The 26,912-nt window shown below is 42.7% G+C and overlaps 1 protein-coding gene across 2 annotated transcripts in view; it reads left to right on the forward strand.

Moving 5' to 3' along the window:
• The first annotated feature begins 201 nt into the window (after nucleotides 1-201).
• Nucleotides 202-26,912, forward strand: part of GALNT18 (polypeptide N-acetylgalactosaminyltransferase 18) — a 431,143-nt gene continuing 404,432 nt past the window's right edge. Inside the window, exon 1 of one of the 2 annotated variants that reach the window (XM_012456663.2) lies at nucleotides 202-848. In XM_012456663.2, the coding sequence (XP_012312086.1) occupies nucleotides 614-848 (235 nt within the window). In that variant the 5' untranslated portion in view covers nucleotides 202-613. The remainder of the gene's footprint in view (nucleotides 849-26,912) is intronic. The other variant, XM_064365175.1, reaches the window with a different exon arrangement.

Raw genomic sequence — 26,912 nt, forward strand, 5'->3', positions numbered from 1 at the left:
TCCCTGGGGGCGGGAGCCAGGGGCGGCCAGCAGGTGGGGCCCGGGGGCTGGACTCCGCCCCCCGCTCCCGCCCCGTTGGTCCGCGACCGCCCAGCACCGGCCCCTCTCCCGAGCCGGAGCGCGATTGGTGGCGGCGCCTGTCGCTCGAAGGGGGCCGGGCCGCTTTGCTTCGCGGCTCTACCCGCCGCCGCTGCCGCTGCCGCGGTCCTCCTAGCAGCGCGGGCCGGTCGGACCGCCAAGGCAGCTGGAGCAGGCGATGGGAAGCAGCGTGGCCGCCGACACAGGCAGTGGCAAAGTTTCCCAGACGTGCACATCTGGGCGCGCGGCTACCGGCTATCCGTGACCCCTCTAGGAAGGGCTCAGGAATTTTTAATTTGGAAAAAAATCCACCTGGTTTCCTTTGTCAAGCTCTCTCCGGGTGGCCAGCGGCAGGAGCTGCAAACTTGGGCACGGCGGCTTCACCGGCAGCGGACTGGGCTTTGGAGAACCTCGGGACTCAGGTGCTGGGACGCCCAGCGGCTCCGGACGTGCTACGGGGTGTGAGCGCGGGGGAATCCGGGACGCGCGACAAGGAAGGGACCCCGGGAGCTCTATATGGAGGAAGGAGCTCAGAATGGTGTGCACCAGGAAGACCAAAACTTTGGTGTCCACTTGCGTGATCCTGAGCGGCATGACTAACATCATCTGCCTGCTCTACGTGGGCTGGGTCACCAACTACATCGCCAGCGTGTATGTGCGGGGGCAGGAGCCGGCGCCCGACAAGAAGCTGGAGGAAGACAAAGGGGACACTCTGAAGATTATTGAGCGGCTGGACCACCTGGAGAATGTCATCAAGCAGCACATTCAAGGTACGGGAGCCCCAGAAACTTGGGTCGCGCATGAGGCCCAGGAGTGCCCCGCGCGGCTCAGGGTGCGCATCAACTCAGCCACGGCGGGGCTCGGGGGCCGCAGACGCGCCGTAGTGGTGGGGCCTGCGTCTGAGCTCCTGCCGGCGCGGGGGGACCCTTCGTGTCTGCGGCCGTGCGCGCTTCCCCGGGGCACACGTGTGTGCGCAGGGCTGCGCGCGCGGGTGTGTGCAGCTAGCTGGTGGTATGGGGGCGCGCTGCGCACGTGTCCAAATGTGCGTGTGACTCTGGGCTGCTTGCTCGCGGGCTCTCGGGATAGCACACAAGTCTGGCTCAGAGTGTGTGTGCGTGTGAATGTTTGTGTGTGTACACTAGAGAACACTCGGGCAAACGAGCTTTTTTAGCCACTGTAGGCGTTAGGCTAGATGCCCGCGCGGCGGCCCTAAATGTTGGCAGTTGAGACCAGCAAGCTGCCGGACAAGCAAGGCTAGGAAAATTGCGTTGTCTCAGCCCCAGCTTTGCTGTGCTCCGTCAGTAGGCGATGGGGAATGCAGGGGGCTCTCTGTGGTTGGAGGGCCGTTTGAACCTATAGCAGTCCCTACCCCCACCACAACCCGCGGGTCCAGGACCCTCGCCAGGAGCAGGTGTCAACGCTGGAAAGTAGCGCTGGAGCCTGAGCTCTGTCCACTGTGATGGTGCCTCCGCCCAAGACTGGAAGAACACGCCCTGGGCTGCGCCTTCCGCGCGGAGCCGCCCGGGACCAGGTGCCCGCCGATGCCGCCGGTAGCTCCACTCTCAGGCCCTGGGAGCAGCCGGGGCGGAGCAGACAGACCTAGCTCGGTTGGGTCTGAAGTGTAAGGCTACGCTGGTTGGGTGCGCTCCAGACCAGGGCGGGGGTCCAAAGGGAGGGTGGGGGTTGCAGGGCGCTCTCCCAAGGCGACCTGGTCAATGAGCTGTCAGAGGAAGGGGATGGAGTTCCGGGCGCCAGGAGCACTGGTGCCGGGTGTGCACACACATGCGCGCTCACGTCCACACTTCTTCGCCTCCCCGCGCCCTCTGCTTTCTACCAGGCGTGTGAGCTTCTTAAGGGCAGGGCCGAGCCTAGTTCGCCTGGAAACCCAGCAAGCCCACCAGGCTCTGGGGCCAGCGCAGGGCAGACCTTGGCAAAATCAAGTTGACCTGAAGGCTTCTCCTCCCCCTCCCCCTTCCCCCAGCACGCCCTTTTGTTTACACGTGGATGTCTGAATTCCAACGCTTTCACCTGCTGCCCTTGCCAGGGTAGTTAGAGATGGCGACTTCGTCTGAATTTAGTGTTTCCCCAGGTGTCCAGAATAGTTCCTTCCCAGGAGGGGAAGATCAAGGGAGGTTCAGCTGAGTGCAAGAGGGGCGTCCACACCCATAGTGCGTCCTCGCTAATGACTTCAAAACAAGCCCATGGCTTCGGCTCCTCCCCAGAAAAAAGGGACATTGACAGCTGCTGCTTCAGACCAACCTCTGCCTCTCAACCTGGCACTGAACTTGGAAAGGAATTTACCTATCTGTGGGTGCCTGCTGCTGTTGTTTCTTAGCAGTCCTTTTCTATCCCATAGGTCTGGATTGACAATTAATCAGCAATAGAAGTGCTGTGTTTCCCCCAGGGTGATTCAGAATGTTCCCCGGGAGACACAAAGCTCTGCCTTACTTTGACATTTCTAGTTTGACGACAGATTTTGAGAGATTTTCATTCACAGATTGTGTGTGTGTGTGTGTTCCTGGAAAATGATTCTCTTGTGCTTTTCTATCTGGTCAGGCAGGAGGTGAGCAAGTACTGCTTTGGGAAGCATTCAGGGGATGCCATTAACCCCTGAGCCTGGCATGGAGTGGGTGCCTGTCATGTGGAATGTGGACCATGTCACATGATTTCTAAGCTTCAACATGGAAACAAGCATGATGTTGAAGTTGAAAGGAAGCATTGTGATTTTTCTCCCCAGAAACTTTATTGTTGTTCAGCACTTTCAAATCTATAGCTGAAAAATTTGAGAAGGTAGATTAAAAAAAGGAGGCAACCAAGATCGCGCCATTGCACTCCAGCCTGGGTAACAAGAGCGAAACTCCGTCTCAAAAAAAAAAAAAAAAAGGGAGGCAAGGTCCTTAAAACATGCGTTGTTCCACTTGTACACTTACAATGATTCCTGTGGGTATTCAGAAATAACCACAGTCTCGAGACAGAGGGCCAAAGCTGCAACCTATAGGAAGGTAGGGAAGGGTCAGTGACTTGGAAAGACTGGAAATGAGGCAGGCAGGGGCAGAGGTTACCAGGTTGGCTGTGCCATGATGGTGTAGTGATGACCAGCAGCTCCCTTTGTGGTACTGGAGCCATCCTTAGCTGGCATTTAGGGAACAGAGGTAAAGGGCCTATCAAATTTGGGGCTGGTTAAGTGCAGGTCTCTGAAGGCAGAGGGTGGTAAAGGACAGTAAGATCAAGCTCTTGTGCTTGATGGTAAGGCTGTTTATGTGTACCCCACTATCAAGTTCTCTCTAGTTACCAGAGCCTTTTGAACAATCCGGTTTACTTTGCTGAGCTGGAGGGAATAAGAGGTAACACTAATAAGAGCTAAAATTACATAGCACCTAGGATGTGTCAGGCCCTACTCTTAACGCTTTACATATATTGACTTATTTAATCTTCACAACCTTATGAAGTAGGTAATATTTGCTCCATTTTACAGATATGGAAACTGAGGCAGGGAGAGGGTATATGATTTGTCCAGGATTACACACTGGTACTTGGTAGTACAGGGATGTAAGCTCAGCTAGTGTGGCTTCAGAAGTCTAAGTTCTTACCCATGTACTAAACTGTCTCCAGAAGGGCCCCGGGGTTCCTTGGAGTCCGTTGACAATGGCAGAAGTGGGTATCAGAGGGAGAGACCTCAGAGGATGGCCGAGGGGTGAGGGAGGAAACTCCATAAACTCAGGCTGCTCTGGGTTTTGCTTTGTTTCATGTCAAGAGGCAGAAGTTCCATGCCCTTAACTAATGTTTGCTGAACACGCAGGACAGTTCCGGGCACATTCTACAGAAAGTAGTTGTGGGGTGAAGTGTGGATGAATGAATGAGTGCTGATGCCCAGGGCTGCCTTAGTCATTAATGAAAGTGATATCGTTCTCCAAAAAAGATGTTTTGCTTTGGAGTCTTGTTCAGGCTCCTCTTTTCTTTAGAAGGAAAGTCTCCTGGAAGCTGCAAATGTCACAAAATGTTCTGCAGGATGTTCCATAGGACTTGCAATTAGAAGAGGCTTTGGAGTATCACCCCAGAGATCTGTTCTAGTCATGACTGAAAAGTTTATTTTCCTCTTGGGGGTTGCAGTGATATTTCATTTTAATTTGTTTTCTGATTGAATGATTTAATTAGGTGGTGTTTGGGAATCTCTTGGGAATGTAAATTGCAGTTTTGAGATTTTTTTTGACCAAATAGATGTTAAATGAGAGGGTGGATAACTTATGATTATTTTTTAAAAAGGCATCCTGGGGGTTTGGAAACACCAGGTAAGTATCAGTAAGGGTCAGTTTCATTCCATCTTAGGAGTAGAAAGATCTGATGGCTTGACATGCTGAGGCGGGTGAAGCAGAGTTTGCTAAAGGAGGCCTCGATGTTGGAGAGTGCAGGAAATGGAAATGTTGATTCAGTTCTTATTTTGGAAGTTCAGTAAAAATAAAAATAGCTTTCTTCTTTTCTTAGTAGCTTTCTGAATATGTAAAAGAATGTGCCAGTGTTTAAGAAAATATTTAAAAATGCATAAAATTGCCCATAAATCATTCTACCCTAAAAATCGGTCTACATTTGGAGCATTTCCTTCTAGCTTTGTTCATTTACCTCCATATTTCAAAATGAAGGTGTGTCATGATTTACGTGCAATTTTATATTCTGCTTTGTTCACTTTGCTTTTTGTTAAAGAAGCACTGTTTTTTTCCGGAATTACTACATAGTTTACTGGCTCAACATTTATCTGTTGGAGACCTAATGTGTGCCAGGCACTGCGCTGGGAAAGCGATTGGGGATTTCAGTGGTGAACTGAACACTCAAGACGCGGTGCGGCAGTACAGGCACTCTTGGTCCCCGTCACAGTGGACTTGTTTTCAAAGGACAAAGAATCCCTCTGAGTCAACATGGTCAGGGCTTGAGCTAGTTAATAGAAAAATTGGTCAAAGAGGAGAGTGCAACAAAATATTACATACACGCATTACATATTTTTATTTTAATGTTATTCAAAATGTACATTCGCTTGCCAGACTTTTGATATCAGGCCACAGTTTTGTCTTTGGGATGGGTCTGCTGATTGGCCTTCTGTTTATCTTCCTTGCACAAACCACTCCCGTAGTGTCCTGTTTACAACGTTTGATTTCTAGTTCTGTTTTCTTTGAAATTCATTGGAAACTTAAAGGTGCTTATGAAGCAGTTTAAGTGTAGTAGCCTAAACTGTGATGATTTTTGTCTGATCTTTTGCAATGGTTTTGCTCACATATAATTTGATTGCTATTCTTTAACTGACTACCCTTTATAAAGTCTTTGCCAAGCACTTAGAACTTAATTGTCTTAGAAACAACTCTGATCTTTTTAGCAGTCATATTTCATTGGTTTATATAATATGTGATTAGGTTATGCTGTTACAGTGACAAGTACAAATAGTGTAAACACGTTTGAGAACCCAGTGGATGGCTGGTAAGTGTACAACTCAACTGTTTGCAGGAGCTGTGGGCAGTGGTACTAGAGACAAATAGACTTTGTTTACAGAGGGAGTGGAAAGCGTAGTTAATCTGGAGAATTGATTAAATAGAGAGTTTCTAGAGAGAACTTTTACTGTATTTTTAATGACTGAATAGTATTCTGTCATCAATATACCATTATTGATTCAACCACTTCCCTGTTATTGGACATTTGTCTTGCTATTATAATTAGGGCAGAAATGAACATCTTCATCTCACTGTTTTTTTGAATTATTTTTAAGGATGTCTTTCCAGAAGTGGGATTACTACTGACTCAAAGAGTCTGAACATTTTTATGAAAGATTGTTTTATCAAAAGGAAGGCTTTTCTTGATAGCCACCAACAGTGTATGATTGTACCAGTGTCATGGAGCCTGGCCAGCATCGGGTGTTATCACTCATTTTTTTCTGAGCAAATGTAATCCCTGTCAAATGCTCTATTCTTTTGATTTGTACTCTTTTGATTACTCTAGAACTTAATATCCTCCCCGCCCCTGATGATTGTTTTTATCTTGTGGGACTGTTTGTGTCCTTGATCATTGTTCTCTAAGACTATCGGTGTTTAGTCAGGTGTGGTGGCTCATGCCTGTAATTCCAGCACTTTGGGAGGCTGAGGTGGGAGGATCACTTGAGCCCAGGAGTTCAAGACCAACCTGGACAACATGGTGAGATCCCCCATCTCTACAAAAAAAAAAAAGGAAAAAAAAACTGTCGGTGTTTGTGATTTGTGTATTTTACACTTTTTTGATAAGTAAATATTTTGCCTGTATTATATGTTACATACATAATTTTAGTTGTACTTAGATGCCTTAGGCAATGGTTTTCAAACTGTGTTTCCAGGAGCCCTAAATTTCTAGAAGGTTTGATGTGGGGCCTGAGAATTAAAAGGGTTAAGTGGGGCCTCCAAGACTCTGCCTGTAGGTACTCCCTCCCCTCCCTGCAAATAACGCAGCTCCTCTGTCTTCTGTTTTCTGTTTGGCATTCTGTAAAATATTTCATTTAAGAAAAAGGGTCTGCTTCTTTAAAAAAAAAGTTGAAAATAACTGTTTTGGGAAAAGAGGAAAGATCAGACTGTTACATTTTTGTGAGGGATGATGGTGGTATAAAGAATTTAGGAGAGTAAATATATCTAAAAGGAAACTGAATTCCTGGGTGGTGTTCTTGTAACATCTATTTACCCTTTGGAATATCATGATTAATAATGTATTACATTATATGACTAATTTCTAAGTCCATTATCTTACTTCATTGAGTCAAGATCATCCCAACATTGGAGAAATGGGTTATTAACTGCGTTTCGTTTCCTGAAAGTTTATTAGTCATATTATGTACATATTAATGTACACCAGGTCTGTAATAGCAGGTTGTTCTCCATGACTACAAATCATTTATGGTTCCTAAGAATCAGTAAATGTCCTGGGCTTGGATGTTTTTCTGTCTCCTATAGCTTTTGGATGTCACTTAGAATTGGCTGATGTCCTTCTCATCTGATCTTTGACTTGGCAGCGTTTGTGAAGAAGAGGATATGATATTTGCTGAGTGCTTGGAGTTTATTTGAGGAAAGAGTGTCATTTAAATAGTAAAGCTATTTGTCCTCTGGAATGAACTGTTGCATGTGAAATTATATTTGTAACAGTGATAGATATTTTGAGAGAATTCAATAGCAGGATTTAGGAGTTGAGCCTAATTACCTTTGTTAATAGTTCAGAACCACAGCTTTATGAAGAAGAAAAGCCTTGCCAAAGAACACAACTTTTCTCCATGACCAAAGAATCTTCATTTTTAGCCAGAAGTGTGTAGGCTGTAAAATAAATGAATTCCACATTCTTTCCCACTCACTTGACATAAATTGTTATTTGCCCTTGATAAGTAGGTTGGTGGAGAATCTCAAGGAGAATTCAGAATGAAAAATATCAGAGAGCCACAGTCTGGTTTTGTCATTTATGAGGGCCTTGAAGTTCAGCTTTAGTCACTTGGGTTAGGCTGGTCTGTGTTTTCCCAAAAGTATTCGTGGGATTCGGAGCCACATACAAGTCTACTGGAGCGCCTTCATTACCGTTTCTGACCTCACTTCACTTGAGTAGCTGCATGAGCTTGATATGGTTTGAATGTTTGTCCCCTCCAAATGTCATGTTGAAATGTGGTCCCCAGTATTTGAGATGGATCCTAGTGGGAGGTGTTTGTGTGAATGACTTGGTGCTGTCTTCCTGGTAATGAGTTCTTTCTGTTTTGTTCATTCAAGAGCTGGTTTAAAGAGCCTAGCTGCTGCTGCTGCTCCTCCTCCTCTTCCTTTTTCTCTTCTCCTCCTCTTCCTCTTCTCCTCCTCCTCCTTCTCTCTCTCTCTCTCCCTCTCTCCTCTCTCACTATGTGACATACCTGCTTCCCTGTTACCTTCCGCCATGATTATAAGCTTCCTGAGGCCTCCCCAGGAGCCTAGCAGATGCTGGAATTTGAACACTTGCAGAACTATGAGTCAAATTATAAATTTATAATTTTATAAATTACTCAGCCTCAGGTACTTCTTTATAGCAATTCAAAATGGACTAATACGAGGCTATTGTCTTGATTTGGGGCTTGAGGGTCTCCTTTGGTCTGTAACAGTCAAGTTTGGCTTTTTTGTTATCTGGGTTTGTTATCTAGGAGACGGACAGACAGGTTGCCCTATAGAGAAGCATATTGCCAAGCAGCCCAGCTGGAGGTGATGTTACACAGAAAGTTCCTGGAGGAAACACCCAGCTGAATGTGAGTGATAAATGTAACCAGAGATGGAATTATGCATGAAGCTCAAAGGCAGAGGCCATACAGGTTGGCTAGGCACTCAAGTCAGGAGCAAGAAGCAGAGTGCCTGAGGTCCACTGGTGACTAATCCACCTTCACTGAATGGTGGTCCATGATGTTTATGCTGGCCTGGAATGTCTCTTGAAGGCTGGAGCTTCTGCCTTGGATTTAGCAGGGATTTGGTTATTTCATGGTTCCTACAATTATTAGCTTATTGAATGTCACTTGTGTTTGGGGTTAGAGTCAGCTCCATCTGTAATGCAATGCTTGAGTCCAGGGATCTTTGATGTTTCCCCCTTCCTCACACACTTGCCTACATGCAGGGCCTGTGCCCTAGGTCAGGGCTAGGAGGATGCACCTCCTAACACATTGCATTCCTTCTCATGCCACCCTTTCTTTTCCTACTTGAGAAAGCACATTGGTATGCAAGAGAATGTAACAACCTTGAAATCCCTTTAATTTATTAGAGTTAAAGCTAATCATTCATAAGCTTTGGTACTTAAATTATTGTTACTCACTAATTACCTCACAACTGTTCCACAGCACAGTATGTTGTGGCAGGGATTGGGAATGACTGCTGTTCTGGAATCTTCTCTGTGGATCTGTACACCTTTTATAGACCCCTGTTGTTCCAGTGTAGCCAACTGGAACTTTAAGCAAAAGGATTCTTGGTTATATGAACACTTAAGCTTTGGTGGTTTTTCTGACTACATGATTATGGTTTAAAATATATTGCTAGACAGATCATCCCAGTGGGCATGCAGTTCGGAGATGCAGTTCTCTTTTGCTGCCTCATATTCAATTTCAGTTTTGTGAAGGTTTGTTTTTGGGAGATGAAGCTGTCCTTGATGACGCTAGTGGAAACCCCTCAGTGTCCAGCCCCAATAAACATTGAGTGGCTTCCTGTATGCAGCCACTGCTAAAACGGTTTTAGAGCCAACAGGCACACTTTGCTGGGCTACTTCTATTGCCACTGTCCTTTAAGAGCTCACAGAAATACAGTGTTGGGGAAGAGCCAGAGAAGTGGCATCTACACCCGTCACGTTGGGACAGGTGAGAACAATGAAAAACGATGCCTACAACGGAGGCTTGTGGCCAGTTCTTTGGCATGAATAGGTTCTTTCTACCAATGCACTGAGCCTAAGTCTTGGAGCAGAGTTCTCTGATTAAGATTGTTGAGTGCTGCGTCTTAACAAGCTCTGGTGCGTTGTTGGGCTTCCCCAGCCTGACTTGTGCATCCATCTCTGTCCCCTGGGAACTTAGAGTTCAAGGCCATTGAGATCCCAGAAGAGCAGGAAGGTAATTCAGGGACTCTGGCAAGACAGGGCTTGAAGCTTGGCTTAATAAATGTACTAATGGCATCTGGGGATTTAGGAGAACAGTACTAACCTTGCTTAGGCCAATGGATATGAGAGTTAGAAAGGTAAGGAGAGATTTGAAGTGACAAATGAGAATCCTAGCCAAACCCGTGATTTATTTTAAGAGCAACAGGCATATAGAGAATTAAAGATTGATTGTATCAAGGGAAAGGAGGAAGAGAGCTACTGTACTTCAGTGTGTCAGGGACTGCCCAGGTGCTGCCCAGGCATGATCACTTGATTGATTGATTGATTTTAATGAATAAATAAAATTGTAATTTTAAAAATTAGTGATTCCTTTTCATCTTCACAACATAGTAAGGTAGAGCGTATAGAGGTGAGAAAATGAAGACTTAGAGAGTTTGTCCAAGGTAGGTCACGGGGCTGAGGGGTGGTAGAGCCGAGAAAGGAAACTGGCTAGAAAACCAGTGCTGTCTACAGAAGAGAAAGGAGGAGAAACGTTTCCCGTAGAGAGGAATGGGAGATCATCTTATCAAAGATGGTGTTTGAGTATAAGCTTAGAGGCCTCAGTCAAGTGGGAGGCTGGGGAGAGAGGGAGCCAGGCAGGGGCTTGATTTGCATTTGTGTCCACAAGGAACCTGGAGGTTAGGGTGGGCAGCAGTAGAAGGCCCTGCTCTGGAAGGGCGAGGGAGCAGCAGCCACAAAGCCGTGGACGGCCTTTTCTCCTAGGTCACTGTGGGGCCTCCAGGAACTGGTCCTTGTCAAAAAAGCCGAGTGTTCCAGCTGCAGGCTAGAGCTCTTTCAGATTCATTGTGACTTTTGAGCACCCACAGTGTCCCAGGCATGAGGCCGAGTGCTTTCCTGTGCCCTGTCATAGTCACGTGTCTTTCAGGGTGACCAGTTCAGCCTGATGTGCCTCACACGTTCCCCGTTTTGAAACCAAAAGTCCCAGGTCCAGGGAAGTCCCCCATTCCCTGGGCAAACCTGGATGGTTGGTCACCCAAGGCTTCTCTCAGTGGTGAATTCTGTTTGGTGCTAACTCCTAGCACTGGGATGAAAATAGCCTCTGTGATTGTGCCGCATCCGGTCTTTGCTCTCTGCTCTTGAACGTTGACTTGCTTGAAGGTTACAAAGAAGATGGTGAGGGGGTCCACAGCCCCTACCCACACAGGCTGCCTCCTCTCTTCTTCGTTATTCCTTCTGCTTTGGCATTCTCTGGTTTTCAGCTGTCTGAGCCTCTCAGGATTTGGAAAGGAAGAAACAGTTACTATAAAGGAAAGCTCTAATAAAGTGGTTTGGGCACAAAACATCAGCAGCTGTTTATTTGCCCAAAACAGTAGGAGTCCGTATTAATAACCTTGTGAGTTATATGCTGGGAAGTTAAAAGTAAGCAAAAATCTTACTCGAGACCCACAATTGTAACTTTATTTCTTTATTGAACTAATCTCTCTTCTGTTTATGCTGGTGACATTTTCTATTATCCATGTGGAAGATCCTTTTTGATCTTCTGTTACAGATTTATTTAGCTATGCCTTGGTTAGCATCCCAAGGCAGAGGGGATTTCTGGTTTCTCTTTATTGCAGTTATAATGTTTTGTGTTTATATGGTTCTTGCCTCAAAGGATTTAAACAAGCAGGACGGGCTTTGTCTAATTAATCATCGTATTTCCCTGATGGGAGAGAAGGAGCTGCAGAGGCAGGGAGGGTCTTGAGAAGTCTTCAGACCTGTCAGTTCGTGGGCTTGGAGAAGTGAGCCTTTTCATATTTTCGTTTCTCCCACTTCCAAATCTCATTTTAATAATAAACAGATCCTCTGATTTGCATTAGTTTCTAAGAGTAAATGGAGGAAGGTATAACACATGGGAATTTTACATAAAATGTCCAACTCGATAATTGGGCCAGGCCTTTTATTTTATGAGAACCTGGGGATTTATATTAGAAGAGGAATCTAATGGAAATTGTATAGAAGAGATCAATCACTCAAAAGTGGGGGGGGGGGAAACCAGAGAGGAAGGACTATAGAAAAATAGGTCTGAATTCATCTGGAGAAGAAGTGGGAGGAGGAAGAGAATTAATGTTTGTTGAGCACCTGTGATGTGCTAAATACTTTACACCTGTCACCTCATCTGAACTGCGTAAGCAGGGCTGTGGGATGGTGTGATTACCCCCATTTTACAGATGAAGACATTGAGGCTCAGTGACTGTAATGAACTTATCCCAGGTGCAGCAGCTAGTATCAGACAAAAGCCCATTACCACTCTTAAACTCCTTAGAAGAGGCTAAGGGCCCTCTTGTTTTTTTGCTCCGGTGATGTTGATCAAGAGAAAACAGGCTCATTCCTTTCTCTTAGCAGAAACATTGAGATGAGACTGGAAGATGACTTTCTGAAAGTAGTGAAGCCCTGAGGTGGGTTACCAAGTGACCATTTTGGCAGCCTCCTTTCCTGGAGAGGCAGGAAGATGACAGTGACAGGAGCTGACCTGGGCTCAGTTCTCCGGCAGAATCTAGGTGTGGCATTTTGCAGCCAGCTGCATCTATTTTTTACCCCAGGAGCAGACTTAGCATGAACAAGATCATCTCCTCCACTCACTGAGGCCATAGCTTTATTTTGGGGGTCCTCTAGGCTCAGGGCATGGGGTGGGGTAGGGGACCATAAAAGAGGGACAGATCTACACAAAGGCAATGGCAGACATGGCCAGGCCTTCCAGGAACCTCCCATTTAATTGAGGGAATGGAATATTTGGAGTTAAATGTATAAAATGGTGGGCCCCTAGCTACGTGGGCAGTTGTAGGAGGTAGACACCAAGGCTAGCGTTGTTTCTTGCGGTATGAGGATGAGGCGAAGTAAAACCACCATGAACAGTTGGGAGAAATCGCAGATGTGCTTCCAAGTTCCCACTCTCCTCAATGTTGGCTAGAAGTTTGACAGTGGCCTGGGATGTACTCCTGCCTTCTTTTGGTATGAGCTCAGATTCTTCCCTTCCTTCACTGAACAAGCATTTATTGAGCACCTGTGCTGGGGATATATCAGTGGAATCAGTACAAAAATATGAAGGACTGCAATTAAATGAGGCAGTTAGGGGCTTTGCTATAAGCAAAGACTTGAAGAAGGTGAGGTGTGCACCATGTGTATGTTTAGAGGAAGAGAGTGCCAGGTGGAGGGAAAAGCCAGTGCTAAGCCCCTGTGGCTGTGGCAGGAGTGTGTCTGATGTGTTTGAGAAACAGTGGCCAGTGTGGCTAGAGCGGGGTGATGGTGGGAAAAGGGGGTAGGGGAGGAAGCCAAGAGGGGCTGGTTGGGGAGTTGGTTGTGCAGCCTCAAAGGCCACTGCAGAAGGAATGCTCTGAGGACTTGGGAGTCAGCAGAGGGGGCGAGCAGAGAGGCTCAATGCAAGCTGTCTTATGGCTGCTTCCTAGGCACCTCTCGTGGGCATGGTACTGTGCCAGGCACTGTGGGAGATGATAAAATACATGCGACACACTCCTTTTCTTCGAAGAGCTCATAATCAGGCTGAGAAGACAAAACAAGAAACACTTCAGGATGTTTTGCAAGCTAACTCATGAAATGAGGGTTGAAATTGAATTCCAGTAGAACGAGTTGTCAGAATAGACTTCACGGAGGAATAGGGACTGATGACACATCTTTGAAGAATGAGGAGGATTTAAGGGAGTGGAGTAAGAAAGATTTAGAGAGGGCAAGTTTAGTTATGAAATAAAACCAACAATTACCTTGATGAGGGAAGCCTGAGCCTCTCAGCCAGTGTGGTGGAAAAGAGGGTGCAGGCAGTCATGAGAATCAGTGCTGCCACTTACAGTTTGGGTGACCTTGGGCAAGTCCCTTCACTTGCAGTGCCTCAGTTTCTCCAGCCATAGAAATGAAGACAATCGCTCCTTAACCATTATAGGATTGCTGTGCTGATCAAATGAAGTGATGTACAGGCAAGCACCCCCACCCTGAGTATCAGGTGGGAGCTACTGGGGACATGTTCCCTTTTTCAGTCTTCCTTCTTTCCCTCTTTCCATTCTATTTTTGCTTGTTGGAGCTCACAAAGAAAATATGATCAGGAATGTATTTTCTGGTTGTAACACCTCATATATCAGATTTAGCCCTAATTCATTGCAGCTAATTAGGACTTTCCCAGGTAAGTCAAGCCTGAGATGGTTGTAAGTTAGGCTCAAGGGGAGCCCAGACTAATGCTGGTCACATCTTCTCAGCTGAGACGTGTTGGAAGACCTGCTCTAGGGTGTCTTGATGTCACTGACCCCTGCTCTGAAGTTCTGAGCCCTCCAGACCAGGGGCCTTCCCTTGTTTGTGGAGAAATATTTGTTTTGTAAAACCCACTTGGCATTGCAGTGGGCATCAGACAATGCCAGGAATGTCTGTGTTGGTTGAAACCTTGGCTGGTGGCGGAGTCATGCAGGGTGTTCAGTTACCTGGTGGGCGAGTCTCATTTCCCAGCTCCTTGGTGGAGAGTGTCTTCTTGAGGAAAGATTTTTCCCTTTCTTCTATCTCAACTTTCAAACCAAATTGAAGCCACATCAGCCTATCTTCCTGCCAGGATGAATTTGATTTAACTCAAAGCAATGTGACTTATAATTTCAATGGCAGGCAGGAAGGTGTGATTTAAGACAATTGTCAGGAAGATTCAATTTAATCTTTTCTTTCTTCTCCCTCTACAAAACGTGCATTTTGTTGCATGATATAATTTTGATATACATTCTTTACAATTCAGAGATAGATGTAGTTCACATTGGGAAGGTACACTTTACACTATTTTTATAGCACTTATCTATTTAAAGTGCTTTTAAAAAAGATTTCTTTCTAGTGATAGCAGAAAACTGAGGGATGATTTTGCTTCTTTACTAGAGAGAATTGTAGCAAATCATCCTCAAATTTCCCAGGCAATAAACTATTTCTTGATTAACAGGGATTATTTTGTTCACTTGTTAAGATACTTGTCCTAACGAAACAACAAAAGTAATTATTTTATTTACCAAAATGGAGCAATTGTGTTTTGCTTATTTTTCAACAAGAGCCAGCTGTTTTTAGCAAAATTTAGGCATAACTATTTTCGAGTTTGTAATTACTTTAGAAACACAGAAAGTATGCATTGATTTTTGTAAGTAGAAAATTAAATGTCTTATTTCACTCTGGCCAATAGTGGAAACTTTTAGTATTATGTTGTGCAGCTCAGTGCAGACACTTTCTCTTTCCTCATGTATCAGCAAAGAAGGGCACACCTTCCTACTTTTGTGGTTCTCATATCATATCCCACTTGTGAAGGCTCTAGTCTGAAGGATCTCTAGTTATCAGCAGATAGTACAGTTGCAAATGATATCAGCATCCTCACCCTCAAACTGTTTGCTGAAGGATCGAAGACCCAGTGTGCAACTTGGTGACTACCCTGAGGACCTTCTACTGGGTCCTGCAGGCCCAGGGTAGAGTCTAGGGATCCTGATTTGAAGTCTAGACAATTTCCCTCTACATCCAGTTACTTCCCTCAACCTCAGGAGAAACTTGTATGGCAGAAAGAAAACTCCTTACTTGTTTTCAGGTGCTTATAGGACAAAGAGGTGGACAGCCTTTCAGGGTTTCCCTTGGATGGGGTCTTCCCTTCCTGGCCTGCTGACCAGGGTCTGACTTCAGATCCAGGCCATGCATGACAGCTCCTGGTGATGCTGCCTCTGTATCTGGGAACAGAGCTTCTTCCCAGCCCCTCAAACCAGAGTGATAATTCGGATAGTGGAGGGGCAGAGATTTTAGATCAAGGAGAGGAAAAAAGAGAGAAAATTCACATTCATCAGCCATGTACCAGACATTTAGCACTGTTTAATCCACTTCGTGTTATTTAATCCTTAAAATAAGGCTGTGAGATCATTAGCCCCATTTTACAGATGAGAAAATCATGCTGTTCTGTAATTATTAGTCTGCTTTTCTCATTAGACTGGGGGTTAAAGGTGGAGACTGGGCCCTGTTTTTCCTGTTTTCCAGTTTGTCACAAAGTGCCAGGTATTCAGTGGGGGGTAGGTTGGAGTGTGTTGAGTGAATACATTAATAAATATACCAGCCTGCCTAAAACATCTCAGTAAGGGGTAGTGCTAGGATTCACATCCAGGTCTCTGGCTTTACAGCTGTCTGGAAGAGAAGCCCAGGGACAAAAGAGCTGGTTCTCATTTTGGCTTGGGTGTGGCTTCTGAGAGACTGGTCTATGCTGTGTCTGTCTTTTGGGCCAGGGACAGAACGCCCATACTTCTGGGGTCTCTCTCATAGCACCTCGTAGCTCACACTGCTGTGTCAAGATTTAATCAAAGGGAAGCTGAAGCTCGGTGTGTGTGTGCGCGCGTGTGCGTGCACGTGCGTGTGTGTGTGCAGTGTGCTTTCCTCACTGAGATCCCCCACGGATCAGCTGGTAAGAAAAGCCTGAAGCCTTCAGGGGACCCTTGATGTCTTCATTTTAATAAAGCTGTCACTTGTGGTCACTCTCAAACTAAAACAATCTAGTGGGTACAGAAGGAAAATAGTAAACTGCACAAAAAGCAGAGAATAATGCAAGAAGAGATGCAGACAAACAGGGTGTTTCTGGTTCAAGAGGAGAGAGACAGCGTGGAAGTCATTTTCACTGACACCTGAAGAGTCATTAGAAAGGAGAAAGCATAGCTTCATTTCCAAGAAAGGATACAGAGTGCTTGGGGACCCCAGAAGTAAGAGGAAGTTGGCCTCTGGCATTCCCTCTAAAGTGGAAACGGAAGGCCTCCTGTTCACCCGAGGCCTCTGAGAACCTCAGAATGGATTCCACCACCTCCAGTTGTCTTCAGGGTGGGTGGCTGGCAGCCTGGCAAGTTAGGACTTGCTGTTTCACATTCAGGCGAGAGGTGACAGGACAGGTCTGCAGCGGGGAGGAGGAGGAGCTGAGCAAGGGCAACCCCGGGGTCAGGAGAGGACATTTCTTGCCTGCCCTGTGGAAATTCCTTGAAATGGCCCAGGTGTCAAGCTGGGCAGCTGGGACCTCTGAGTTATCTGGTGGCCACCTGGGGAATCGCCCAAGCATGGGTGTCGGTCCGAGTTTGGCACTACAGGCCCTTCTCCACCCTCCCCAGGCAGGAAATGGACACAGCAGAAGTTCATCTGCAGACTCTGCCTGTCAGGACAGCATAGCCCATTAGCAGGAGCCTCAGACAACTATGATTTTTCTTTTCCTATTATTCTCTGATATTTTCAATTTGAAAAGAGTCATTTAGGCAGTAGGGTGGATAAGGGCATAGTGGACATAGGAGAAAAATTGAAAATGTCATTTAAAAAGGAGTATTCCATTCTTTTTTTTTTTTAACCTCGGCAGACAGATGGCTGTCTCACCTTTTTTTCTCACCGCCAGGAGCAGTAGCCGGTGGGTCAACCGAGGAGAGCAGGGATTTTATTTTCCTTTTCATTTCAAACAGATTGTGTAGCCCTTGGGGTGTAGGGGACCAGTGGAATGAAGCTATGGGCTGGGAAACTAATTATGCCTCCCTGCATGGCTGAGCTAGTTAATACCAAACTGTCATTGAGGCTGATTCTTCCCTGGGGGCAGAAAAGCTTCCCAAATTCCTTATCTCTCACTCTTTGCCTTTTGGTTTTTGCCAGTTTCAGAAAACAGGAGCAAAACTTAGGAAGCTTCTCAAAGCTCTGAAATGGTGCTCTGGATTCTGGTTGCTAAGGCTGCATTTTGATCCACATCAGCCTTCCCTCCACCATGCAGACTTGGTGCCAGGCGGGGTCTAGAGTCACTTGGACTTGGCTCAAATCCTGGTGCTGCCTCTTACTGGTGTTGCCAGAGGCTGCCTGGGTGTCTAGGGCTGGATGCAGATTGCTGGTCCTCCCTGTCCCTCCTCACTCCCCCGCAGTGTGGGATCCAGAATGGGCTACCTGAAGAGTAAGCCTGCCTCACTTTGCTGATTCTGAAACTGAGACCCAGCTGTGTGGATGGCATGGTCAGCACAGTGCCACTGATGGAGACATGCACAACGAAGGAGAATCAGACATTCAATAATGCTCTTAATGGATTTTTAACTTATTAACCAAACCAACACAATCTTTGTAAAGTGGCATTTTAGTCTATTTGGGCTGCTGTAACAAAATACCATAAACTGTGTGGTCTATTAATAACAGACACTTATTTCTCACAGTTCTGGAGGCTGGGAAGTCCAAAATTAAGGCATAGCAGATTCTATGTTTGGTGAGGGCCCCATTTCTTGCTCATAGATGGCACCTTTGTGTTTCACATGGTGGAATAGACAAGGCAGCTTTCTGAGGGTCCTTTTATAGGAACAGGCTCCACCCTCATGACCTCGTCACCTCCCAAAGGCCCTGCCTCCTAATACCATCACCTTAGGGGTTAGGATTTCAACATATGGATTTGGGGAAGGGATACAAGCATTTAGATCATGGCAAGTGGTTACACATATATGAGTAAGACATACTTATTTAATTTATGATAACAAAAGTTATACTTTACAATAACTCTGATTTCAGTAATTTCTGTCCCCTTTTTCCCCTCTCTGGAGACCTTAGTCCATGCAGTCCCCAGCTAGTCAGATGTCTCAAATAACACTGGATCCAATAAAATCCATAGATCTTTTTAAGGAGAGAAAATGAGTTTTAAATATGGAGTAGAAACATTTAAAAATAAAGCCTTTGTGACAACATGAAGATTATGAATATTCAGTTTGGACACAATCTCGAGCAATTAGGCAGATGCATATTTCCAGGGAGGGTATGTTGCTCTGATGGCTGAGGGGATGGGGGCTGTGTATCATTTCAAAACTGGATTTCCTTGGAGATGTCAAAGTTTGATTTTAGGAAAATATGGGAATGAAGTCTCAGAGGCAGCCCGATACATTCCCCAACCTTTGGCAGGCCGCACTGCCCTTGGCCACATCCATAAAATTAGGCTTTAGCTGAGAAGTCTGCTCAGATCCAGAAACCTCTCTAGATTCCGAATGCTGAGGTGGTAACTGAGCCAGTGTTGAAGCAAAACAGTCTGTTTACAGCCTTGGAGGATGGTTCTTATGTGGCAAGACTCAGTCTTGGCTGTTGGGTATTACTTGTTTAAAGCCCAGTTTTCTCCATGTTGAATTCTCATTAGAATTAAATTGATTGTCTTGGGAGAAGAACCAAACACAAATTGAAACAGTTTTTGGTAAGACAGAACTGCCCCCCTTCAAGGAAGACTTTGTACCAGCCAATAGTCCCTTTTAGCTTTTCAAGACAACCAGAGTTTTTAACAATTTTATATTCCCAGGTTATATGGGACGACTCAATTTTAATTATTCTGATCTATTTTCCCTAGAAACCACGTAAATGAATTGTAAATTCTAGTATTTCCAAAGTTTACCACCCATTTTGACTCCTGTACATGGAAGCAGCACAAAGCTCTTACCAGACCACATACTCCTTATTTTTAATTCAGAAAATATGGTCAAAGTGAAGTAAACAGAGCATTGATAAATAGAGCCAGCTGTTCTCTAGATGATTCTCTCTTTTTTTGCAGTGTAAATCATAGGGGATTAGGGAAGAACTGGAATGGCAGTGTGAGGAGCTCTGTGGGTCCTCTGTCCAGTGAAACAACATAACTGGTGAAAATTATTAAAAAACACCCATCTAAAGTCCCTGGAAATTGCCCTGAGGATATACATCAAATGAAGAAATACTTGTTCAAGAAAATCTATTAAATTTTAGTAATAACGGCAAGAATATGGGGCATTTGAGCCATGATCCCCCCTACCTTCCTCAGTTCCAGCTCAATAAAACAGAAGCTGTCCTCTGGACAGATACTGACAAGAAGATGGAGTGCCCCTTTCCCATAGCTTCCATCTAGGGCTATGTTTTTCTCCCCAGAAGGACCAGGCCACCAGGATTTCTCATGTCTCCCAGCTCTCTGTTGTAGAGCATGGTTGAGTGGTTGGAGCTGCCCCTACTTACAGGGTGGAAGCTTTACTCTAGGCTGAGAATACCGGGCCCTGATTGCCCCGATCCCCAGCTCACATATAGGGTGAAGAGACAATTCAAGAAGATCAGGGACTACCATCTCCACCCAGTACCCTACTCATAAAGCAGGGATGTCACTCTGAGAGACGTAGGCTGCTATTCCCAGTGATAATTCCAGAGCAGTGGTGTAGATATTCTGCCCAGGGATAGAGGCAGTCTGTAAGAACACAGAGATCTGTAGCTTTTGACTTTATCTGGAATGGAGTATGAGGAAGTCCAAGCATAAAGCAATTTTTTAGCATTTAAGAGGAGGCTAGTAGCTCCATAATAGCAACAAAAGAAACAGAGTAGGCCAGCTAGACAACCTAGCACAGTAAGTTCTCCCTTAATGCTGTTGATAGGTCCTTGGAAACTGTGGCTTTAAGCAAATCAGGCAGGTCCTCAAATAATGTCGTTTCCTTCAATGTTGTTTTGTTATAACATTGATGAGAAAAAAATAGGTTTTGTTATATGTCGTTTTGGTTAAAGTCACAATTTTCAAGAATCTATTGATGATGTTAACGGAGGACTTACTGTAGTTTAACAGAAATCATCAGAGAAAGAAACATTTCCTATGGTCAAAGAAAGCCTCAAAAACTGGCCTCAAAGACAATGCCTGTAAAAACAACCCCTGCAAAAACAACCCCCCAAATTTAATTGGACCAGACTGTGGCACAGTTTATGCCTAAAAGTACTTTTGAAAATAATAGAGCAATCAGGTAGTGACCAGTGGAGGTGAACATGGGAGGTGAAACCAATAGGGCAGTCCAACTGGAAGTGTAACAGGGAGATGAGCAGTAGAGACTGTCAAAGAGAGCTCTGCTAAAGTCACTGCCATCCTAGGAGGTTTGATAGGTAGAATCATGGACATTGTGTGCATGCCCAGGGTTTCACCCTTTAAGAAGTAACATTAGAGACTACACACTGGGGTGTAGGGGGGAAGGACTTCACTGAAGTAGTCTATCCAATGCAGTAAACAAGTATACAGTACAACAACAAGTCTGCGAGTGGGGGATAAATCAGAATCTAAAGTGGCTAAAATATAGTATCTAAAATGTCTGGTTTTCAACAAAAATTGAAGAGGCATCAAAGCAGATCATAGAAATTGTCATTCGGGGACTGGGATGTTAGACCTACCAGAAAAAGACAGCAAAGTAGCTATTAGGTATTTGTTCAAAGAACTAAAGGAAACTATGTTGAAAAAATTAAAGGCATCATGAAAATGTCTTATAAATAGGTAATATCAATAAAAAGATAGAAGTTATAAAAATAATTAAGTGGAAATTCTGGACTTCAAAAGTATAAGAAATGAAAAGAAAAAACACTGGGGGCACTTAAGAATATATTTAAGTTGGCAAAAGAAAGTATCAGCAAATTTTAAGATAGATCAATAGAGATTACAACATCTGAAAAAAGAATGAGTTGGAGAATTATGGAACACCATTAAATATAGCAATGTTGTGTTTAATGGGAATACTTGAACAAAAGAAAGAAAGAAGCCAAAAAATATGTGAAGAAATAGTAGCCAAATGCTCCCCAAATTTGAGGAAGAATATTAATCTTTACATCCAAGAAGCTCAACAAGGTTCATATAGGATAAGCACAAAGAAATCTACACCCAGACACGTTATAGTTGAAATTTTGAAAGCTAAAGTCAGAGATAATCTTGGAGGCAATAACAGAAAGACCACTTACCATCTACAAGAGAATACTGATAAGATTAGCAGCTGAACTCTCATCAGAAACAATGGAAGACAGAAGGCAGTGGGATGATATATTTAAAGTGCTGAAAGAAAAAAAAAGTTAACTCAGGAAGCATTACACAGCAGAATTGTTCTTCAAAAGAATAATTGAAGGCAAAATGAATATAAAATAAAGTCATTACCAGGTAAACAAAAACAAAGAATTTGTTATTAGGTTCACCTTACAAGAAATACTACAGAATGCTCTTCAGGCTGAACGTGAGTCACACAGGACAGTAGTTCTAATTCACAGAAGAGACAAAGAACAACACTAAAGGTAATTATATAGGCCATTATAAAAAATGATATATTTGTATATTTCTCCTCCTTTCTTCTCTTAACTGATTTAGAAAGGAATTGCATAAAACAATATGCAAATGATTGTATTGCTGAGCTTATGACATATAGATATGTAATATATATTAACAGGAGCCACAAAAATATGGAGGAGGGAACAGAATTATATAGGACTAAATTTTCTATATCTCCCTAGAATTAAGTTAATGGACTTGGATGGGTGAAGAGGTATATTGTAAGCTTCAGACTAAGAAAATAAGAAATAGAATTAAAGATATTCTATTTTTAAATTTTTTTTAATTTTTTTAAGAGATGGGGCCTTGCTGTGTTGCCCAGGCTGGAGTGCAGTGCCTATTCACAGGCATGATCCTGTTACTGATCAGCACAAGAGTTTTGACCTGCTTCTTTTCTGAGCTGGGCCAGTTCACCCCTCCTTAGGCAACCTGGTGGTCCCCTGCTCCTGGGAGGTCACCATATTGATGCTGAACTTAGTGCAGACACCTGATTAGCATAGTACACTACAGCCCAGAACTCCTGGGCTCAAGTGATCCTCTGACCTCAGCCTCCTGAGTAGCTGGGATTACAGGCACGTGCCACCTCACCTGGCGAGTTAAAGATACTCTAAATGTTCTCATCACAAAAAAGATAAGTATGTGAGGTGATGAATATGTTAACTTGATTGAATTACTTTACAATGTATTCATATATTAAAGCATCACATTGTACACTGTAAATATATATAAATTTTACTGGTAAATTATATGTTAGTAAAGCTGGGAAAAAAGAAATATTAAAAATTATTAAGGAAATTAAAATGTTGTACAAGAAAACATTGACTTAATGCACAAGAAAGCAGTAAAGGAGAAAAGAAGGAACAAAAAAATGCATGAGATATAGAAAATAAAAAGTAAAATTTCAGATACAAACCCAACTATCTTAATATTAACATTAAATATGAATGAATTAAACTATCCAATTAGAATGTAGAGATTGTCAGACTGGATGAAATGAAACTATCCAATTGTCAGATTGGATGAAATTAAACTATCTAATTAGAATGTAGAGATTGTCAGATTGGATTGAAAATTGGATGAACTACACACTGTCAACAGGTGTATATCTACACTTTTGATTGAAAGACATAAATAATTTGAAAGAGAAAGGATGAAGAGAGATATACTATGCAAACAGTAATTTTAAGACAGCTGGAGTGGCTATATTTAAGATCAGACAAAATTGACATTAAAATACAAAAAAAGTACTAGAGATAAAGAGGGAAATTTTATAATGATAAAAGGATCAATCCATAAGGAGGACATAAAAATTATAAACACATATGTACCTTAACGACAGAGTCCTAAAATCCATGAAGCAAAAATGGAAGAACTGAAGGGAGAAATAGACAATTCAACATTAATAGTTGGAGACTTCAATACTTTCTTTAAATAACGGGTAGAAGAATTAGATGTACTAATGAAGACATAGAGGACATGAACAAAAGTATAAACAAATTAGACCTAATAGATATTTAGAATTCACTACATTTACTAACAGCAGAATATACATTTTTTTTCAAGCATATATGGAAAATTCTCCAGAATAGACCATATGCTAGGCCATAAAACAAGTCTCAATAAATTTCAAACAACTGAACTCATCCTTTGAAATGAACAAAGTACATTATCTGGCCACAAGAAATGTAATTAGAACCAATAATAGAAGGAAATCTAGAAAATTAAAAAATACATGGATATTAGATAATATACCCCTAAATAACAAGGGATAGAAGAAGAAATTGAAAGGGAAATTACAAAATATCTTGAAGTGAATGAAAATGAAAACACAACATACAAAACTTATGCAGCTAAAGTGGTACTTAAAGGGAAATGTATAACTATAAATGTCTATAGTGACAAAAAAATCTTAATAACCTAGCTGTGATAGGTTGACAAAAGTCTCTCCAAAAGATATCCGTGTCCTAATCCCTGGAACTAGTAAATATTATTTTATTTGAAAAAAGACTCTTTGCAAATGTGAATTAGTTAAGGTTTTGAGATGATGGGTTTATCCTGGTTTATTCAGATGGGCCCTATTTGACCATCAGTAACCTCCTAAGAGAGAGGCAGAGGACAGTTACACACACATGAAGATGAAGGCTGATTTTGGAGTTATGCAGACATAAGTCATGGAATGCTGGCAGCTACCAGGAGCTGGAAGAAGCAAGAAACAGATTCTGCTCTAGAGCCTCCAAAGAAGTGTAGCCCTGCTGACACTCTCTCGATTTTGCCTTTAGTAAAACTGATTTTGGACTTCTGGTCTCCAGAATTATTAGAGAATAAGTTTCTATTGTTTTAAGCCACTGGGTTTGTAGTAATTACAGGAGACTTCAACCTTAAGAAACTGCAAAAAGAAGAGCAAACTAAAAGCAAGCAGAAGAACAGTAAGGATTAGCACTGAAATAAATAGAGAATAGAAAGCCAATATAGAAGATCAACAAAACCAAAAGTTGGTTCTTTGAAAATGTCAATAAAGTTGACAGACCTTTAGATAGACTGACAAAGGCAAAAAGAAGACTCAAATTATTAAAATTAGGGATGAAAGAGAGGACATTGCAACCAACCTTAGAAATAAAAAAAGGATTATAATAAAATGATATACCAAAAAATTATTAGGCAACTTAGATAAAATGGACCAATTCTTTGATGCAAACTACCAAAGTGAACAACAGAAGAAATAGAACTTATAAATAGGCCTCTAACAAGTAAGGAGATTGATTAATGATTTAAAAACTTCTCCCAAAGAAAAGCCCAGGTCCAAATGGCTTTACTGGGTAACTGCTACCAAACATTTAAGGAAGAATCAATACCAGTTCTTCATACACTCTTCTGAAAGATAGAAGAAAAAGGAATACTTGTCAACTCACTTTATGAAGCCAGTGTTACCCTGATATTAAAACCAAACAAAAATATTATAATGAAAGAAAACCTCAGACCAATATCTCTTATGAATATAGAAATAAGAATCCACAACAAAGCAGTAGCAACCTGAATTGAGCAACATATAATCAGGACCATGCACCATAACAAGTGGGATTTATTCCAAGAATATGTGGTTAGTTTAACATTTAAAAATTAATGTTACACTTAAAATATTGATGAGGTATAAAAACCACATGATCATCTCAAAATATGCAGAAAAAGCATTTGACAAAATCTACCCTTTGAAGATAAAAGCACTTGCCAGGCATGGTGGCTCATGCTTGTAATCCCAGCACTTTGGGAGGTTGAGGTGGGTGGATCACAAGGTCAAGAGTTCAAGATCAGCCTGGCCAATACGGTGAAACCCCGTCACTACTAAAAATAAAACATTAGCTGGGTGTAGTGGCACATGCCTGTAATCCCAGCTACTCAGGTGGCCGAGGCAGGGAATTGCTTGAACCCAGGAGCGGAGGTTGCAGTGAGTTGAGATTGTGCTACTGTATTCCAGCCTGGATGACAGAGTGAGACTCATAAAAGCACTCAATAAACTGGGAATCAAAGAGAACTTCAACAACTTGATGAAAAACATCTATAAAAGAAACTCACAGCTAACATTGTACTTAATGATCAAAGACTGAATGACCATTAAGATAATTCTCTAAGATCAGTAACAATAGAAGTGTATCTACTCCTATTCAGTATTATACCAGAAGTTTTAAAGAAAGTAAAGCTATCTTTGTTTGCAGATGACATAATCATGTATCCTAGGGAATCCACTAAAAATCAATCAGAACTAATAAGAAAGTTCAGTAGTTAGTGTGGTAACAGGATACAAGATCAATATACAAAAACAAATTGTATTTCTGTCACTATCAGTGAGCAATCTGAAAACAAACTATAAAAAATCATGTATAATAGAATCAAAAAGAATAAAATGCTTAGGAAGAAATTAAGAAAAAAAAGTGCTGAACTTGTATTCTAAAAACTACAAAACATTGTTGAAAAAGTTAAAGACAACCTAAATAAATGGGAAGACATCCTATGTTCATGGACTACAAGACAATATTGTTAAGATGACAATACTTAGGAAATCTTTATCAAAATCCCAGCTGGCTTTTACACAGAAATTGACAAACTTATCTTAAAATTCATATGGGAATTTAAGGTATACAGGCTAGCCAAATAATGTTGAAAAACAAAAACAAAATGAACAACTCACATTTTTTGATCTGAATATTTACTATGAAGCTACAGAAATTAAGGCAGTGTGATACAGGCATAAGGATAGACACACTGATCAATGGAATAGAACTGAGAGTCCAGAATTAACTCCTTACGTCAATTTTATTTTGATAAGGATGCTAAAACAATTTAAAGGGGGAAAAGAATAGTCTTTTAACATATGGTGCTGGAACAACTAGATATCTACATGCTAAAGCAAAAAGTTGTGCCCCGTCTCACTCCATCCACAAAAACTAACTCAAAATGGATCATAGAACTAAATAGAAAAGTTAAAATCATAAAACTCTTAGAAGAAGACAAACCTAAATCTTTGTGACTTTAGGTTAGGCAAGGGCCTCTTAGATATGACACCAAAAGCACAGTGACAAAAAAAAAAAAAGGATAAATTGAATTTGACCAAAATTTAAAACTTTGTATATCAAAGAATACTAATTAAAAGATATTCTCTTAAAATGATAACCCAATGAATTGGGGAAAATATTTGGGAGTCATTTATCTGGTAAGGGATTAATATCCAGATTTTATAAAAACTCATAATTCAATAGTAAAGGTGATAACCCAATTAAAAAGTAGGCAAAAGATCTCACTAGACAAATTCTCTGAAGAAGATATACAAATGTTCAATAACCACATGAAAAGATACTGAACATAATTAGTCATTTGGGAAATGTAAATCAGAATCACAATGAAATATGGCTTCATACTCACTAGGATAATGAGTGCTGGTGAGGATGTGGAGAAGTTGGAATCTTTGCACACTGCTGAAGGGAATGTGTCTTAATTCATCTTGGCTGCTATAACAAAATACACAAAACTGAGCAGCTTTAAACAACAGAAATTTCTCACCATTTTGGAGGCTGGGAAGTCAAAGATCAGGGTGCCAGCTTGGTGGGGTTGTGTCTGGTGAAGTCTGTCTTCTGGATTGCAGACTCCTGACTTCTTGTTGGGTCCTCATGTGATAGAAGGGGCTAAC

This window comes from Aotus nancymaae, unplaced genomic scaffold (genome assembly GCF_030222135.1).
Source record: "Aotus nancymaae isolate 86718 unplaced genomic scaffold, 86718_ANA_hifiasm-v0.15.2.pri h1tg000059l, whole genome shotgun sequence".
Classification (NCBI taxonomy): domain Eukaryota; kingdom Metazoa; phylum Chordata; class Mammalia; order Primates; family Aotidae; genus Aotus; species Aotus nancymaae.